At 52.9% G+C, this 19385-nt stretch overlaps 1 protein-coding gene across 1 annotated transcript; it reads right to left on the bottom strand.

Moving 5' to 3' along the window:
- Positions 1-9632: 9632 nt before the first annotated feature.
- On the bottom strand, positions 9633-18736 carry wnt10b (wingless-type MMTV integration site family, member 10b). Its single transcript, XM_006629424.3, has 4 exons — positions 18512-18736; positions 13181-13443; positions 11567-11976; positions 9633-10795 (listed from the first exon to the last, which is right to left on the bottom strand). Exons 1-4 carry the CDS (start codon positions 18583-18585, stop codon positions 10325-10327), a joined length of 1218 nt encoding a protein of 405 aa, XP_006629487.1. The 5' UTR covers positions 18586-18736; the 3' UTR covers positions 9633-10324.
- Positions 18737-19385: the final 649 nt, after the last annotated feature.

Raw genomic sequence — 19385 nt, 5'->3', positions numbered from 1 at the left:
TGACTTTAGTTTCCTTTTTCAACTACTAAAATGTGTGCTCAATAGCATTCGGATCAGGAGACTGACTTGACCAGTTCCGAATTTCCCCCTTCTTCCTGATCGACTCCCTGGTTAAGCGTGCAGTAAGCTTTGACCTCTTGTGTGGCGGCAGGGTGAGGTTTTCTGTCATCAGCTGCTGCCGTCTTCTTCAAAAGAGGAGTCTTCTGCTTACTCGTCTGTGCAGCAGTTTACTTCTTTTTCAAGAGATTCCATAGTGTTGTATTGTAAACGGGTTTTGCAGTCTTAGACAACTCTGTAGTCCTCTGGGGTCTGGGTCTAAGTGGGTGGGTGGAGGATTTTAGAGGTGGAGTCCAGGAGTCCTACAGTTGTGCGGGCGAAGCTTTCTTTGAACCTAGAGGTCCAAGCTTTTATACTCCTATATCTTCTGCCAGGAGGAAGAAGAGAGAAACGTGCATTCCCAGGGCAGTATGATCCCTGATTGTATTATTCGCTGTTCTGGGGCAGTGTGTGGTGAGGCTGGTCTGGATGGAAGGGGGTTCTGCACCAGTGATGGCCATTTCCATTCATGAGCTGGGCAACTGCCATACCAGACTGCAATGCATCCAGTGAGAATGCATTCTATAATGCATCCGTAGACATTCCCGAGTGTACGTGAAGACATGCCGAATCTCCTGATTCTCCTGAGGCGCTGGTTTATGACTCTCCGCCCGTGAGATGGGACCAGGTCAGGCTGTTGGTGATGTGAACCTGAAGCTCCTGACCATCTCCACAGCGGCCCCATGGATGCAGACAGGGGCGCGGCCTCCTCCCTGCTTCCTGAAGTCAACAACCAGCTCCTGAGTTTTGGTGATGTTGAGGGAGAGGTTGTTGTCCTGGCACCATACTACCAGGTCCTCAACCTCTTTCCTGCTTATCTTTCTACAGAGATGAGTTGCTCTCGAGAGCTATCCCTATCTGTTTTGAACATATGTTGCTGAAGTGCTTGTAAATTATAAATATGCCTTATTATAAAAACTAGCATGCAAGATTAATTCTCTTAGTACTAGTACCAGAATCCCATGACAAAAATAACCTAGCGATGGCCTATTTTGTATTTCCTTAGAAATGCCCCAGTTCTCTCTAGAAACTTTTCGGTTAATTTCTTGGGGGTCAAGACAATGTATGTATAAAATAAAAGACTTGTATTGCCATTTCAGTGCAATTGATTGATTTTATTGCCCTGGTGAGTTTAATTAAAATATTGTTCTCTGTGTTGGTAAGCGGATCTTTTGTACTCTGACACCTTGCAGTTATTGGCCTGTCTCTAATATAATGCTGTGCTATACAGAACAAAGTGACAGTGTTCTGTCTGCTGCATGCTGATTATTCCCAGTTCACTGTCTGTCACTGTGGCAGGATAGAGGTCATAAACCCTATTTTGCCTCAAGACAGTACTATAAATTGTTTTTGAGAATCAAAAATTGTTTGAAAACTTTAGGTTGTATTGAAAATGGCAGTTCTATGAAATTATAACATTGCGAGTGGCGCAGTGGTCAGCATTGCTACCTTGCAGTTGTGGGGTCCTGGGTTCAGTTCCTGGGGTGCTGTCTGTGTGGAGTTTGCATGCTCTCCCCATGTTTGTGTGGGTTTCCTCCAGGTGCTCCGCTTTCTGCCCACAGTCCAAAGACATGCTGGTGGGTTAATTGGCTTCTGGGAAAACTGGGTGGTGCAAGTGTGTGTTTGTGTCTGTCTGCCCTACAACGGACTGGCGTCCTGCCCAGGATGTACCCTGCCTTGCACCTATGGCTTGCTGGGACAGACTCCTGCAACCCTGTATTGGAAGAAGGGGTTGGAAAATGGGTGGATTGCAATTGCAAATTACAATTCAACAAAAACATACCATTGTCACACATTGAATTATAGCAAAGTTATAAGAAAACTTTGAGACGAAGGCTGGACCCTCATCTCGCACACTTCCGCTCGCCTGTGTACATTAGTCTCGTACCTAGGGGCACTCCCATAGTGCATCTCTCTCGTACTCCTCCCACCACCCCTGCAGCAGCTCCCTGGCTCAATCCTCGTGATCTGAGAGGGGTCTGAGCAGCCCGGTCCTTCTGATGAGACTGCTTATAGGGCCTTGCAAAAGTATTCACCCCCCTTGGACTTTTTTACATTTTATTGAGTTACAGCATGGAACCGTGATGTATTTAACTGATACATTTTGCCACTCATCAACACAAAGTACTCTATAATGTCAAAGTGAAAAAAGAAATCCAGTTAAATAGGTCATAGTTCCATGCTGTAACACAATAAACTGTGAAAAAGTCCAAGGGGGGGTGAATACTTTTGCAAGGTGCTGTATTTCCTCAACCAGGTGAGCTGCATACAGTATACCCTCTCTCTCATGTTTGTTAGGATTTAAACAAACTGCTGCAGATCAGACCCAGCACAACCTGTGAATAATTATTTTGGTAATTTAATAATTTTCAAGACACAGGATTTATAAAAAAATGTCTTCACAGTGGAGCTGGAACTTAAGAAACAAGATCCTCCTTATTGTTCCTTTACTGTCTCAAGACTTCCCCTTTCTTGTCCCTCTCTCTGGAAACTGAGTCCATTCCACCCTCTTCGATATTGTCTGACTGTATGTTGCGGTGAGTTTACTGTACACATAAGCTGGCTTCTCACCTTTCAGTCTGGCCAGATCTCAGAAGCGAAGCGAGGTCAGTACTGGCAGGAGAGACTGAGGAAACCAGATGGCTAATGCTATGGAAGCTGTTGGTGAACCAGAAGGGGGCACTGTTTCACCAAAACCAGAATTTCTAAATCAATACCCCAGTGTGACGGCCAGGGACACTGTGCTGTAAGAAGTACCTTCCTTCAGATGAGACATTAAACAAAGGTCTATTTGGATTATTAAAGATCCAATGACACTGTCAGAGCAGGTGTGTTAACACCAGTGACCTCCCTTCACCCCCTGGAGCAGCAGTGTCTCTCTCCTGCCCTGAGCTGCTGTGCAGTGGGGCTGCAGTGTGTCTCCCAGGAGGGGCTGCTCTTCACTGGGGAGGAGCTGGGTCCCCTCCTGTGTGTGAAGAGCTTTGACATCCTTTGGAAACAAAAGTAATTTAGGCGTCCAGCCCTCAGCCTAACCCTATTCCTCACACAAACCCGAGCACGAGGCCGTGAGACCTTGCTGTGTGTGAGCTCTCTATTTCTGCTGAGCTCTCCGGACTCCAGGACTGCGTTCGTGGTGAATCAGCCCCTACAGGAGCTCAGATGAGCCGCCCCCCCACATTCCCCAGCTGCTCGTCCGCTTTCGAGACTAAGTGGCTCCATCTGCAGGCCTTGGCCTCCCTCTCGTCCCTGGGCTTCTCTCTCTGCGTGACTCACCGGCCATGCAGGTTCTCTCTCTCTCTCTCCCTCCGCCCGGGAGTCACATTCCCTTCATCCGGCCTGACAGGAGTCCCATTCCATCCAGCTGCCACCCCCACCCGCCCCTCCACCGTCCCAGCCAGCCCACATCACAGGGCAGCAGCCCCGGATGACAGCGGTGCAGTGACAGATCTCCAAATGGGACGTCTTCCTGCGGAAAGCCACTTAAAACACGGTCTGGAACTCATTTACTGGGCCGGCTGCAGCGGGAGCTGCTTCAGGAACAACAGACTGCTGAGTCCCTCTCTCTCCCTCTGTGACTCCTGGACAGCCTCTGTCTCTCAGCCTCCATCGCTCCCTCACTCATTGTCCTCTTTCTCTCTCTGCACCCTGAATCATCCATTGCTCTCCTGCCCCTGCGCTCTGTGCCCTCCATCGCTCTCCTGTCCCTGCTCTCTCTGTGCCCTCCATCGCTTTCCTGCCCCTGCTCTCTGTGCCCTCCATCGCTCTCCTGCCCCTGCTCTCTGTGCCCTCCATCGCTCTCCTGTCCCTGCTCTCTGTGCCCTCCATCGCTCTCCTGCCCCTGCTCTCTCTGTGCCCTCCATCGCTTTCCTGCCCCTGCTCTCTGTGCCCTCCATTGCTCTCCTGCCCCTGCTCTCTGTGCCCTCCATCGCTCCTGCCCCTGCTCTCTGTGCCCTCCATCGCTCTCCTGCCCCTGCTCTCTGTGCCCTCCATCACTCCTGCCCCTGCTCTCTGTGCCCTCCATCGCTCTCCTGCCCCTGCTCTCTGTGCCCTCCATCGCTTTCCTGCCCCTGCTCTCTGTGCCCTCCATTGCTCTCCTGCCCCTGCTCTCTGTGCCCTCCATCGCTCTCCTGCCCCTGCTCTCTGTGCCCTCCATCACTCCTGCCCCTGCTCTCTGTGCCCTCCATCGCTCTCCTGCCCCTGCTCTCTCTGTGCCCTCCATCGCTTTCCTGCCCCTGCTCTCTGTGCCCTCCATTGCTCTCCTGCCCCTGCTCTCTGTGCCCTCCATCGCTCTCCTGCCCCTGCTCTCTGTGCCCTCCATCGCTCTCCTGCCCCTGCTCTCTGTGCCCTCCATCGCTCTCCTGCCCCTGCTCTCTGTGCCCTCCATCTCTCCTACCCCTGCTCTCTGTGCCCTCCATCGCTCTCCTGCCCCTGCTCTCTGTGCCCTCTATCGCTCTCCTGCCCCTGCTCTCTGTGCCCTCCATTGCTCTCCTGCCCCTGCTCTCTGTGCCCTCCATTGCTCTCATGCCCCTGCTCTCTGTGCCCTCCATCGCTCCTGCCCCTGCTCTCTGTGCCCTCTATCGCTCTCCTGCCCCTGCTCTCTGTGTGCCCTCCATCGCTCCTGCCCCTGCTCTTTGCCCTCCATCGCTCTCCTGCCCCTCCTCTGTATCCTCCATCGATCTCCTGCCCCTGCTCTTTGCCCTCCATCGCTCTCCTGCCCCTGCTCTGTATCCTCCATCGCTCTCCTGCCCCTGCTCTGTGCCCATGCAGGGCTGTGTGTGTGGGAGCTGAGGCAGGGTGTGGGGGGCAGACGTGGGCCTCTGGGAAGGTGCGGAGCAGAGCTGGGGCCAGAGGGCTGACCGGGAGCAAGAGAGCGCCGTGTTTGGGCCTTGGGGGAGGAAGGAGGGGGGTGCTGGGGTGGTTTCTAATTGAAAGAAGCCCTGCTCTGAAGTCACTGCCAAGCTGCGCCCCAGTGATGCAGAAACACGAGCCTGTGGTTTCAAGCTGCAGAACTAATGAGGGCTTCCATGTTGGGAAGAGAGCTTTGATGTTCTGGGTAGCTAGCTGCTAGCAATCTCCCTCTCTCCCACATCACTGGGGAGATGGGGAGAGGGACAGAAAATTGTGGGGAGGGAGGGGGGGGGGGTGGAGAAGGCAGGGAGGTGGCTGTGAGCAGATGTTTCCAGCTGTTTGTTTGTACAGATGTTGTTTCATGTTTTGTGTTTGTGCAATTTTTTTTTTCTCCCACTTCTCCGTTCTTTCTGCCAGGAGCTGGCGGATCGCGACGCCCTGCGTGTCACACGAGTCCGGAGCGCGCCAGAGCGCCTCGCCGTCTGTCTGGCCAAGAGGGACGGGAGCCGCACAAATCTCTCTTCCCCTCTGCCCTGTTCTCCCTTTCCTCTCACCTTCTCCCTGCCTCTGCGCCCCCCCCCTCCCCCTCTCGGCGCAGGGTCTGGTCCTCATTAGGCGCTGTGCGCGAGCGAGCGTGCGCAGGCGGCAGTGACACAGCAGTCCGCCGCGAGCCCGCGCGGCCTGTGTGACACAAGTTACAGGAAATTCCCCTCGCCGTCGCTGCAGGCAGCAGACAGAGCAGAACAAGAAAGAAAGGAATGAGGTCACGAGAACCTCGGAAAGCAGCGCTGTGGGGCGGTGAAGGCACGGCGTGAATTCTGGAGTCTGTGACAGAGAGCACCAACACACACCTGTAAGGCCATTCCCCCACTGCCCCCCGCCAGGTGACATGCCCTCCAGCACCGGGCAAATCCCGACCGACTGGGCAGGTGAACAAGCAAGACCTCCTTTTGCACCCAGGACACTCGGGGGAAATCGCATCACACACTGAAGCTTGACTCCAGTGACACCTCCAGACACGTGTACACATCTGCGCCCAGAGCCCTGTCACATTCCCCACCTGGGGCATAGACACCAGTCCCCTGAGAGCCCATCTGCGGCTGGATTCAGATCCCGGAGACAGTGTGTGTTTGTGCCTGCTCTGTTTTAGGCTCGGTGTTTGAGGTAGCCATAGTTCTGTAATGCTGGAGCCTCACAGCAGGTATGCCTGTTGGCTGGATGGCTGATTTGTGCCAGTCTAAATGTGGCTACCTAAGTCCTGCAACCGTAACAGGAAATTATATTTAACTCCAAACCCGAATTTACTTAATTAGTTTATTTGGATTTCAGAATAAGCACAAGGGGGCTATGTTTGCATAGGAGGAAAAATGCACTGAAAGGTGCCGTAACTCTTGTCAGAGCTCTCCTGTGCTGTGGCTCTTCCTGGCCTCCTCCGTGTGGTACCTCACAGGGTTTGTCAGCAGGTTTCTGCCTGCTCTGGACTGACCACCATCAGCAGTGAGGATCCAATCTGTTCTGCACATGTGCGTCTGCCTACTCTCCTATAGCTACAGCTGAAGAACAGATTTATACGCAGATCCTGCACACATCAGGACCGTTCAGAGGATCGAACACAGACTCAGCCTGTCACCCCAGAACACCTCAGCCTTGACACCAGACCACGGACTGCCCAGGCTGACCCATGCTACAAAACCCCAGTGCTAATAACAGGTCATATAGTGTTATTTTATTATTGCATGTGGTACGGACCACATATCAGACACAGATAAATAAAGACCAAATGAGTGGTGGTAAAGTGGGATATGGGAGAGTAAGTCACATACAGATGTTACATGTTGACACAGCAATGCAACTATATGTCCAGCTCAAATATGTGTCAAAAAATGTCCCACACACACTTGCAACTCACCAAAATCACATTTACAATAACAATGACAATGTTTGTCCTTTGTATTTCTACGGTAACACCTCAGGGAGTCATCATTCGCTCTTCCAGACAGCACTGAGCCTGAGGAATGTCAGAGACCGAGATGACGCTAGGTTCAACCCAGACAGGGGCTCCAATCATCTGATACATAACTGAACTGGGAGGTCAGAGCTTCAGAAGTTCTTTAAAAGGTCTCAAAGAACCAACATCCACAACACCAGTTACAAATCCTGCACTTTCTCCTCCTCTTTCTCTTTCTTTCTGGAAAGAAGTTCCTTTCATGCAAGTTCACGCAGAGCCTGACCTCTGACCCTGGAATCGTATGTGCAGTTCTGTACAATCTGCAGAGAGCGTGGCTCCCTTTACTCACACTTGATGGTTTCAATTCTGACAAAACCCCATTCAGATTGTCCCAAAGCCTTCTTTAATGGCCCTGATCTTCTTTTTTTTTAATCTTCAGTCATTTTGTTTATTTGCAGCATTTGATTATCAGGCAGTGATGAAGCAGCCTGGTGTATTCTTCTCTTTCTGACTGTTACACAGCTGGTTCTGACAGCGTCCACAGCACAGTGAGATAGACTGGAAGGATGTACAGTATCCGAGGATGAGGAGGAGCAAGTTGTTCTGAAGTTACACGCAGTTCGGAAATGCTGGTTTTGTCCAACGATAATCCCACAGCACGATCCCTAAAACATTTTCCAAATTTTGGCAATTTCAAATGGGAAGACTGAGGGGGTGGGAGGGCAATCCAGTCATGGAATGCAAAGCACCATGAGAGCCAGGAAGAAACTGCAACATAAAAAAATTGAAAAAACAGTGACCACATGTATAGAGGGGCTCTGTGTCTGAGTGATCACAATAACATGTCCACAGTAGAAAGGGGCTCTGTGTCTGAGTGATCACAATAACATGTTCACACTACATAGGGGCTCTGTGTCTGAGTGATCACAATAACATGCCCACAGTACAGAGGGCTCTGTGTCTGAGTTATCACAATAACATGTCCACAGTACAGAGGGCTCTGTGTCTGAGTGATCACAATGACATGTCCACGGTACAGAGGGCTCTGTGTCTGAGTGATCACAATAACATGTCCACGGTACAGAGGGCTCTGTGTCTGAGTTATCATAATAACATGTCCACAGTACAGAGGGCTCTGTGTCTGAGTTATCACAATGACATGTCCACAGTACAGAGGGCTCTGTGTCTGAGTGATCACAATAACATGTCCACGGTACAGAGGGCTCTGTGTCTGAGTGATCACAATAACATGTTCACACTACATAGGGGCTCTGTGTCTGAGTGATCACAATAACATGCCCACAGTACAGAGGGCTCTGTGTCTGAGTTATCACAATAACATGTCCACAGTAGAAAGGGGCTCTGTGTCTGAGTGATCACAATAACATGTTCACAGTACAGAGGGCTCTGTGTCTGAGTTATCACAATAACATGTCCACAGTACAGAGGGCTCTGTGTCTGAGTTATCACAATGGCATGTCCACAGTACAGAGGGCTCTGTGTCTGAGTTATCACAATAACATGTCCACAGTAGAAAGAGGCTCTGTGTCTCAGTGATCACAATAACATGTCCACAGTACAGAGGGCTCTGTGTCTGAGTTATCACATTAACATGTCCACAGTACAGAGGGCTCTGTGTCTGAGTTATCACAATAACATGTCCACGGTACAGAGGGCTCTGTGTCTGAGTTATCACAATAACATGTCCACAGTACAGAGGGCTCTGTGTCTGAGTTATCACAATAACATGTCCACGGTACAGAGGGCTCTGTGTCTGAGTTATCACATTAACATGTCCACAGTACAGAGGGCTCTGTGTCTGAGTTATCACATTAACATGTCCACTGTACAGAGGGCTCTGTGTCTGAGTTATCACAATGGCATGTCCACAGTACAGAGGGCTCTGTGTCTGAGTTATCACAATAACATGTCCACAGTAGAAAGAGGCTCTGTGTCTCAGTGATCACAATAACATGTCCACAGTACAGAGGGCTCTGTGTCTGAGTTATCACATTAACATGTCCACAGTACAGAGGGCTCTGTGTCTGAGTTATCACAATAACATGTCCACAGTACAGAGGGCTCTGTGTCTGAGTTATCACAATAACATGCCCACAGTACAGAGGGCTCTGTGTCTGAGTTATCACAATAACATGTCCACAGTAGAAAGGGGCTCTGTGTCTGAGTGATCACAATAACATGTTCACAGTACAGAGGGCTCTGTGTCTGAGTTATCACAATAACATGTCCACAGTACAGAGGGCTCTGTGTCTGAGTTATCACAATGGCATGTCCACAGTACAGAGGGCTCTGTGTCTGAGTGATCACAATAACATGTCCACAGTACAGAGGGCTCTGTGTCTGAGTTATCACATTAACATGTCCACAGTACAGAGGGCTCTGTGTCTGAGTTATCACAATAACATGTCCACGGTACAGAGGGCTCTGTGTCTGAGTTATCACATTAACATGTCCACAGTACAGAGGGCTCTGTGTCTGAGTTATCACAATAACATGTCCACAGTACAGAGGGCTCTGTGTCTGAGTTATCACAATAACATGTCCACAGTACAGAGGGCTCTGTGTCTGAGTGATCACAATAACATGTCCACAGTACAGAGGGCTCTGTGTCTGAGTTATCACAATAACATGTTCACACTACATAGGGGCTCTGTGTCTGAGTTATCACAATAACATGTCCACAGGACAGAACGCTCTGTGTCTGAGTTATCACAATAACATGTCCACAGTACAGAGGGCTCTGTGTCTGAGTTATCACAATAACATGTTCACACTACATAGGGGCTCTGTGTCTGAGTTATCACAATAACATGTCCACAGTACAGAACGCTCTGTGTCTGAGTTATCACAATAACATGTCCACAGTACAGAGGGCTCTGTGTCTGAGTTACCAGCTCGTTCCTCTTTCTTGTCTTTCCTGCAGGAGCTGTTAGCAGTTGTTGTTGTTCATTCTGTAGAGCGACAGGATGGCATTCTCACACATGAAAGAACCAACATCGTGACAATCCAAAAATCAGAGGAACGAAAACGGCATCATACGTCTGGGAAGGGATGGGTCACCCGAGCAATAGAGAAATCATTCAGCTAAATGCCCTCTGCCTTCCAAGACTTTCCAGTGTCTGCTTTATAGTGTCACTCCATCACTTTCAGTATGGAGGGAAGGCAAATGTCCAGGACTGAGGAAGGACAAGAGGGCAAGTGGCACCCCAGAGTGAGACGTGCTGAGGAAATGGAGTTGGGGAACGACGGTGGCTCAGGCCAGCCTGGGAAAACCGGAGAAAGAGGGAAGGGATGGTTGAAGGGATTGGGAAAAGACGACGGAAGTGGGGGAAGGATTGGTGCAAGCTGGGAAGGGAAGCGGAACAAGGTGGCAATGGGGCCCGGGGTCATAGTGAGGTCAGGGGTCAGAGGTCACTTGCAGACGTTGACCCACTCGGTGACGCGGCACTCCTCGCACATGACGTAGCAGCACCAGTGGAAGCGGCAGTGGCAGCGCTCGCTGCGCGTCTGCTTCAGGATGTTGTGGCCGCGGCCGCAGCACAGCGAGCTGCAGCTGTCCATGCCGCCGCTGCTCTTGTTGCAGATGCGCCCCTGCGTGCCCAGGGAGTCCAGCGCCGGCTCGCGCTCGCAGAAATCCGGCGACTTCTCGAAGTACACCAGCTCGCGGGAGACGCGCCGCCGGCCCCCCGCGCCCCGCGCCCACGGGTTGAACACCCCCGTGTTCTTGTTCTGCGAGTTGATGAAGACGGCCGAGTGGAACTTCTCGCGCAGCAGCGCCCCCACCAGGCGGAACTCGGGCGTGACGTACCAGCAGGTCTTGAACTGGCAGCTGCCCGACGTGCCGTGGCACTTGCACTTCCTCTTCATGTTGTCCGTGACGACCTGTGCGGCCAGGCGAGACAGAAGCGGGGAGCAGTGTCAGCACCCCTCCGCAGGGGACGACAGGCGCAGGGCTGGGTTATTACCGCAGGGGATACCACTCGCTCTGAGCAGCACAGTGACCCAGACCGCAGCCCAGTCCAGACACTCCTGGCCCATTGGCAGTAAGCCAGTCCATGAGCCTGCGTCACAGACTGCATGAATTACAAGCCAGTCCGCAGTCACTACACACTATACACTGTACTGCACACTACACATTGTACTACACACTATACACTGTACTACACACTATACTATACAATACACACAATACAGTATACTACACACTGTACTCTGTACTACACACTACACACTATACTACACACAACACACTGTACTACACACTACACATTGTACTACACACTATACACTGTACTACACACTATACTATACAATACACACAATACAGTATACTACACACTGTACTCTGTACTACACCACATACTATACACTATACTACTTCTATACTACTACTATACATTATACACTGGGCTCTGTACTATATTACACACTATACATTACACAATATACTCTGTACTATACTACACACTGCATACTATACACTATACTAACACTATGGTGTACATTATACTACATAGTGTGTACTTTGCTACACACTATACATTACACACTGGGCTCTGTACTATACTACACACTGCATACTTTGTGCTTTCCTACTGTCCACTCTGCACCGCTCCGGTACAGCAGTGCCCCGAGCTCCTCAGGGCCACTCACCTGCCGGCCCACCCTGTTGTTGTGGATCTTCATGCGGGCGTGAATGTCGCGCGGAGACTCCCGCGAGTCCAGCCAGTCCCGGGAGAAGCGCTCGCCGAAGCGGGTGTCGTGGCTGCACCCCCCCCACTCCCAGGTGTCCTGCAGGGAGGGGGCGTCCTCCGGGAGCGGGCTGAGGAGAGCGGAGGGGTGCAGGGGCACGTGGGAGGCCGGCTGCGGCCCGCGCAGGCCCGGCGTCCTCTGCAGCGTCTGCAGCTGCAGCTGCGTCAGCTTGAGGCGGATCTTGTCGTCGTCCAGCCGCCGCTTGGCCTCGCACCCGCAGCCGCGCAGCTTCCCCAGGCTGCAGGCCGAGGCCACCGAGTGCGCCACGCCTGCCGCCAGCAGGGACAGGGTGAAGGCGCTCTCTCTGAAGCCTGCGACGCCGGGGGACACTCTGTGAGAAACATGCCTGTCTTGCTCTGCCCCCTTCTCTCTGGAGCTCTCTACTGCCCCCTGCTGTTCCCCTCGGCTGTTAGGTCAATCAGTACTGGAGGGGCTCGACATTCACGAGGGTTCAGTGCAGAGAACCGTCACCAATAATCACTTTCACATATGACCAAGTCCACCCCTATACAGTCACATAATGTGCTATGGTATATAGCCTTATATGGCAATTAAAGTACTAATGCATTGGCTTTAAGTTAATTAAAATAACATTGACTGAACACATAACAGTGGTCACAGACTTAAAGTAATCAGCTAAAATAAACAACATGAATCCCTCCTCGGTGTGTAGTGGATGCCTGCCCTTTCTCTCTCTGCCTGTGTGATCAGCACGCCCCACTGTAATGAAACGGGCAATAAAACCGTGAGAGAGCCTGTTCGGTCATCTCCAGCCTGTCACACTGCTGACACAGAACCTGGAGGGTGATTTAAATGGCGTCTCTAAACTGACCCCTGCATGCATGAGTGTGCATGTGTGTGCGTGTGCGCGTGTGTGACTGTGTGTGTGCACTAGGTGATGGAGCATGGTGCCTACTGCCTTGCGACCATTGCTGTCAGCCAGGTTAGCCTCTGGACACAACCCTGTCCAGGTCTAGGCAGATACTGAACACGGCTGGATGGCTGAATGGAGGAATGATGGAGGAATGGATGGACAGATAGATGGAGGAATGCAAGGATTAAAGGATGAATGGATGGATGTATGGATGGAGAAATGGAAGGATGGAAGGATGAATGGATGGATGGAGGAATGAAAGGATGAAAGGATGAATGGATGGATGGAGGAATGGAAGGATGAATGGATGGATGGAGGAATGGAAGGATGAAAGGATGAATGGATGAATGTATGCATGGAGGAATGGAAGGATGAAAGGATGAATGGATGAATGGATGAATGGATGCTTTCATCATCACGCTTCCCTGCCCTTCCCCCTGATTGCCTCACTGCCTCCTCCTCATCACTAGGCCAGAAGCCCTTCTATTACCCCAAACCCTTTTTAATACCCCCATGACTCACCCCGCAGCAAGCCTTCCCATTGCCCCTCTCTCCCTCCTGAATGTACCCCACAGCAGGTGCACATCTCCAGCCCCTCTCCACCCCCACCACGCCCAGGCGGAGAAGGCGGCGCTGCTCACCCCGCCGGAGGATGGCGCTCTGGTGGGGCAGCTTGCCCTGGCTCTCCAGGGAGGAGCAGTTCCAGCGCTGGTCGCGCAGCTGGTGCCGGCACTCGTGCAGCGCGATCCGGATGCCCTGCAGCGCGGAGGCGGTGACGTCAGGGCTGCGCACGCAGAGGCTCATCTGCCGCTTGCTGAGGCCCGGCAGCGCCAGGCACACCGTGTTGGGCGTCAGGACCGGGTCGCGCGGAACCTTCAGGCCCAGGATGTCGTTGCCTAGCACCCTGGGGAGAAGAGGCGCGCAATGCGTCACTCAGTGGCTCGAGCGATTTCTCGGACTGCACGAGTTAGTACCGCGCGTCCGGGTCAGAACTGCAAATCCAAGCACAGTCAGCTCATTATCATTTTCACTCTGTACAGCGTCTTGAAATTGTGGAGGGCGTTTCACGGGGAGTTACACAGACGTGATGTGCACAGACCGAACGTGTCCAGCATGTTTGAAAGACTCATCTGGAGAATTCAACTTTCTGAACAGTTTCCTTGTAGGTTTGGTCTGAATTATTATCCCAGCGTGTTCTCGCACTGGATTCTGACGACACTCGCTCACCTGCTACGGGCGACGCAGTGCTTCGCCGTGTACAGATCGGATAATAGCAGATCGCACCTCATCGACACCTGACACACCTAGACCGCTGCAGTGTAGCGTCTCCTGCCTGCGAGGACGTGCATTCGACGTTGTTTCTTTGATTAGCTACAATGATTTGGCAGCTGATTGCGAGGCAGGTCTGTGCAGCTCGCCCCACGCGCTCTGTATAAACTTATCTGCCGTCATCACGCCAGACACACCACATACAGGAGCCCTGACACCCAGCCAAATCCACACCGCCGCCGAGCTGCCGGCTACAGGCTTCCACAGTGCTCACGGCGACTCGCTCCTCGCAGCCTGAGCCCGGCCGGGTCACCTGGAGACTCACGCTTTGCTCGAGAATATTTGCTGTATACGCACGGATTATACTGTACAGGGAGCTGCGTCAGCATGCGTAGGCTGCAAAGGAACAGATAAAGGTATATTCCATGCTGAAAGTAAAAGACAAGAAGAGACACAACGTTTCAGACTTGATCACACCCGAACAGGCTCCACAGCCAAAACGTTGTGTTTCTGTTCTTCTCTTTTCAGCGGGGAATAAACCTGAACTTGTTCCTTTGTCTCCAAACTAGGTGAGCATGGGCTTTCTGTCTGGTATGGTGTCGGCAGCGCTCGAGGCCCCAGACTCCTGCGAGCAGCGAGCGCGAGCTTCATCCTCATCCTCGACGACAGGACACGCGCGCGAACGGGTCCGTATTGGAAGACCAGAGCACGAGAAGGGCTGCGAAAGGAGGCCCGATTGGTAGTTATTGGCTAATTGATCTGAGCAGCCAACTGTTTCTTGAAAGACGCCGGGGAATTGGTTTCAGCTAAATGAGTGGGTGGCTTTGTTCCACCCCCCACACCAGTCTTTGTGTAAAGTGCTGCCTCCTGTCCTCGGTTTTAAATGCACTTTCCCGCGGTTTCCACCTGTGGCCCCTAGTGCGTGCTCTCTTCATGATGTATCGATAGCATGTATTTACAATGTATCAATGTATCAATAGCAGTACCAATCTCCAAAAACAATATAGTCTGGGAACAGTAAATGGGCGATTATTCCTATCTGTATCATCAATAACCCCTGTGAATCGCATTAAGAATTGCCGCGGTGGTGAATGAATCACCGCTGTTATCTTGTGCAGCCTGTAAACTGTACAGTACCGGCGGCGACAGTGAGATCGAGGTCGCAGCGCGGAGAGTTAGATCTCCAGCTTTGGTTACTGAATTGCAAATCACATTGAGGCTTGGCAGGCACTTCAATGCCCCCGCCAGGCCCCGGAGACGGGATCTAGAAGGTCGGCCCGCTCTTTGCAAGCTGCGTGTAAATAATAGATACCTCCCGGGAGCGTGAGTGACGGCTCTGTCCGTGCTCCTCACCGCACCTCGTCGGAAGGGAATGATGGCGTCACTCTTCGCTTTTGGGTAGGGTTTTTGCCTCCATTTACTTTTAAACAAGGTTTTATGACTGTAAAGACGTTTTAGTCGGCTACTTGTGTTACAAAAACGATGATCCTGGTAGCGCGTTGTGCCGGGACTCGGTTGCAATGGCCTTCATTTCGGCCCCAGATGCGCCAGAAACCCCGTTATGAAATGAAAACAGTTGCCAGTCCAAGTTGCCCCCAGGCCTGGGGCTCAGAACGGTGGGAACTTGCCCACTTTGTCCTCCCCACCAACTACTGGGGATGTTATTCCTGCAACGCGACGTCGGACTGAGGCCACTAGGCAGGACGGCCGGGCTGTGAGACATTACCGACCGCCGCTCAGCGCCAGCTGTCTGGGCGCGAGCCGCGCAGGAATGAGCCCCGCCGCCTGCGCGCGGACCCCGGCGGAATACTAACACCGCGCGGGGCGTGCGCGCGCGCGCAGCTCCGGCCGGCGCGGGGTGTGCACGCGCGCGCGCGCCCCCGCCCCGGGGAAGCAGGGAATCCTCGCGTTCGCTCTGCAGTCGCTTCAGGCTGCCAGGGCGGTTTCTGAAGAGTCTGGCGTCGGCGTCCCAGTGGCCAATAATGACACGAGAGCCCTCAGCATGTTCTCTTCGTCCTGGCAGAGCCTTGGGGCTCTCGGTATGTTCCTGTGCGGTACTTAGGTGAAATGTCTGGATTTGCAAAACAGCTCTAATGCAGGTACAGGTGTTACCTGTTCATTTCACTCCTTATTCGCAGAATCATGGATCAAAACTGAACACCCCCTGTATTGTAAACGAAACATCGTCTTTGCCTTACAAATTGCTTTATAGGTTATGCCACTTTAAAATGAAACAGTTCCTGACATACAACTTATTCATATGCCCGTGACTATCTGGGATTTCGGTCTATGTTTCTGTTAATGCCATCTTTTGTATCCTATAAGCGAGGTCCAGGTGACATCTTTATTGAATGCAAAGGAAGAAGTAATAGGTTTATTCCAGACTGAAAAGAGAAGAAAGGAAACACAACGTTCCGGCTGTGGAGCCTTCCCCGGGTGTCAGCACCCTCTCTATCGAGTGTCAGCCTGGCCGTGTGCGAGCCCCGTGCTGGCTCGTGTCCTGCGGGAATCCTCGCGTCAGTCTTTTCCCTTTGTTCTGCTCTGTTGTTCGCGTCAGATTTCACGTGCCGGCGTGGTTCCACATCCAGGACGGCAGGATCGACTGAAGCTCCCTCCCTCCCACCCCCGTGACCGGACCCGGCGCTAGGTCCACACGGCTGACCGCACGACTGACCAGCGTTTCTCCCATAGAGCCTACTGCTGGGGGAAATTCTGCCTTCCCAAGCTATGATTCAGTGGGGTGGGGGAGGCGAGGATTATGTTGAATAACGCATCTGGAGTAAAGCAACACCATTTTGCGCAGACGCCGATTGACAGCCACACAGTAACTCGTTCCCAAAGTCGAAACCGTCTCTTCCTGCCGGGGCTGCGCTTGACACCAGCCCGCGCCTCTCTAATCCAAAGGCTGTGGAGAAATGTTTGAACTTGTGAACGCCAGAACTCCCCCCCATCACCACCAGACAGCCCAGGAGCGAATCTGGACTCGGTCCTTCAGGAACCGAACCTGGGGGCCGATGCGAATATAAGAAGAGGAGGTTGGTCACAGAGGGACTGGGTCAGGGGGTCGAACCCGGTTCGGGCAGATCCCAGAGCCGCAGTCCGCGCTCGGCGTTTCTCCGTTGATCCATGGCGCTAATCGGAACCGCTCAATCTAGCGGAAATTGCTTCTGGCATCGCTGCGAAATGACCTTTTAAAAAATCCGCATACAGTTTATCGTTGTGTTCCGTCCGTTCGGCGTAATCGGGAGTAACATCTGCGCTCAATCTGATCGCTTTTAGACGCTTTCTTCACCCAGACGGACAGGGCTGACAGATTCTCAGACGGACTCCTGCTTGGTTCCGCTGTGATGTCCCGATTGCTCAATCAGGACCCTCCCTCCCCTTCAGAACCGGGCACTCAGCCCCCCCCCCTTCAGAACCGGGCTCTCAGTCCTCCCCCTTCAGAACCGGCTCTCAGTCACCCACTTCAGAACCGGCTCTCAGTCCTCCCCCTTCAGAACCGGCTCTCAGTCACCCCCTTCAGAACCGGCTCTCAGTCACCCCCTTCAGAACTGGGCTCTCAGTCACTCCCCTTCAGAACCGGCTCTCAGTCCTCCCCCTTCAGAACCGGCTCTCAGTCACCCCCTTCAGAACCGGGTCCTCAGTTCACCCCCCTTCAGAACCGCTGAATCAGTCACCCCCTTCAGAACCGGGCCCTCAGTCACCCCCTTCAGAACTGGGCTCTCAGTCCCTCCCCTTCAAAACCGGCTCTCAGTCCTCCCCCTTCAGAACCGGGCTCTCAGTCACTCCCCTTTAGAACCGGCTCTCAGTCACTCCCCTTCAAAACCGGCTCTCAGTCCTCCCCCTTCAGAACTGGGCTCTCAGTCACCCCCTTCAGAACCGGGTCCTCAGTTCACCCCCCTTCAGAACCGCTTACTCAGTCCTCCCCCTTCAGAACCGGGCCCTCAGTTACCCCCTTCAGAACCGGGCTGTCAGCCAGCCCCCCCACCTTCAGAACCGGGCACCCTGTCCTGCCCCCTTAAGAACCGGCCCTCATTCCCCCCTGCAGGACTGGTCTTCCTGAGGCGGAGCGCGAGCACAGTGTCAGATTGTCTCGTGGGCTGCAGTATCACAACAGGTGTTATCGATTCATTATTTGTTGGTGAGCGAATTGATCTGTAAGCTCTGTGATGACGCTAATTACATTTCCTTGTCATTACTGTTTAATTAGTAGTGGTATATTCCCATTACAGTTAATTTGCTGTTTTCCCTGTGGTCATTTTGTGAGTTACGAAGCACGCAGTCGTTCCAAAGCGCACGCCAGCTGTATCGCAGACTGTGTAGTTTTACACGCGCGTGTAAACTAGCCAGCGAGCGTCCATGCGCGCCCATGCGTGTGCGGCGAGCGTTAGCGCTTGATGGCGTGTGCACATGTGTGAACGCGTTAGTGTGTGGCCGTGTGGACGTGCACATACGTGCGCATGTACGAACACGACTGTGCGCGCGTGTGGAGGGGTGCAGGAGTGAACACGAACGTCCGCGGCCACTGGTCCCTTCTCCGCGCGTGCGGGGGAGTAGCCGCGTTCCTCACACCCACCGCGGGGCAAAGATCAGAGCGACACGAAACGGCACCCGTCTTCTCCCGCCCTCCCTCACTGCTCGTCCTCCTGCGCCTCAGCCTGTCTCGCGGGTCGCTGCGGAGCGCGCGTCTGGCACACACTTACGTGCAGGCAGGTGACCGCAGCAGCCCCGCGAGGATCAGGACGCGTCCCCAGGAGAGCCCGTGTGGTATTCCCATGTCCCAGGCGTCTGTCCCGGCGCGACATGTAAGACAGCGGGTCGGGCTGGCAGCGCAGCGACGTGTGTGTCGGAGCAGGCGTGCGCTCACACTTGTGGTAAGTCGAGGGCTTCAGGAAAGAAGTAGAGAGCGAGAACAAATCTGCGTAGGACGGGACGACTCTTCCACAGGAGAGAGAGAGGGAGCGAGGGGGGAGGGAGAGGGAGGAGAGACATCAGAACCACAGGCGGTTGTTGTTAAAGTTGCTGAGATGGAAAAAAAAAAAGCTCTTGGCAATTAATTCGTCGCTTCAAAAAGACTGGTAAACAAGTAAACGGGTTTCCCCCGAAATGATTTTGTGTGCAAATGATGAATTCCGTAAACAGGGGATTAAAATAATGAACAAATTCTATATTCAAATGGTAAAATCCACGTGTGAGAAACCTTTTTTCCTGAACAAGGCAACACACACAAATAATGACCCCCCGGTGCACCCGTCCCCCTCCACTGTCTCCGCAGCAATCAGTCACTCCGGACAGTTACCGGGGGTCACGAGGAAACAGATGAGCCGGACGGAGGGACGGCTGAGGGATGGATCGATCGCGCGGGTGAACAAAGGTAGCGACAGCACGAGAGAGACGCTCCCGCGAGCTCTTGGTGGACGACAGGGAGGCAGCAGCAGGCAGGCGCGCGGGTCTCCTCGCGGTGCTGGAACAATACCCAAGTCTAGGCGCGTGGTCATCTGTTACCCACACCCCCCCCACCACCACCCAACACACCAAACAAACAATCCTTTCATTTAACCTGCCTTTATTCTGGTT

Source organism: Lepisosteus oculatus, chromosome 1 (genome assembly GCF_040954835.1).
Source record: "Lepisosteus oculatus isolate fLepOcu1 chromosome 1, fLepOcu1.hap2, whole genome shotgun sequence".
Lineage (NCBI taxonomy): Eukaryota > Metazoa > Chordata > Actinopteri > Semionotiformes > Lepisosteidae > Lepisosteus > Lepisosteus oculatus.
This window is presented reverse-complemented; position numbering and strand designations above follow the sequence as displayed.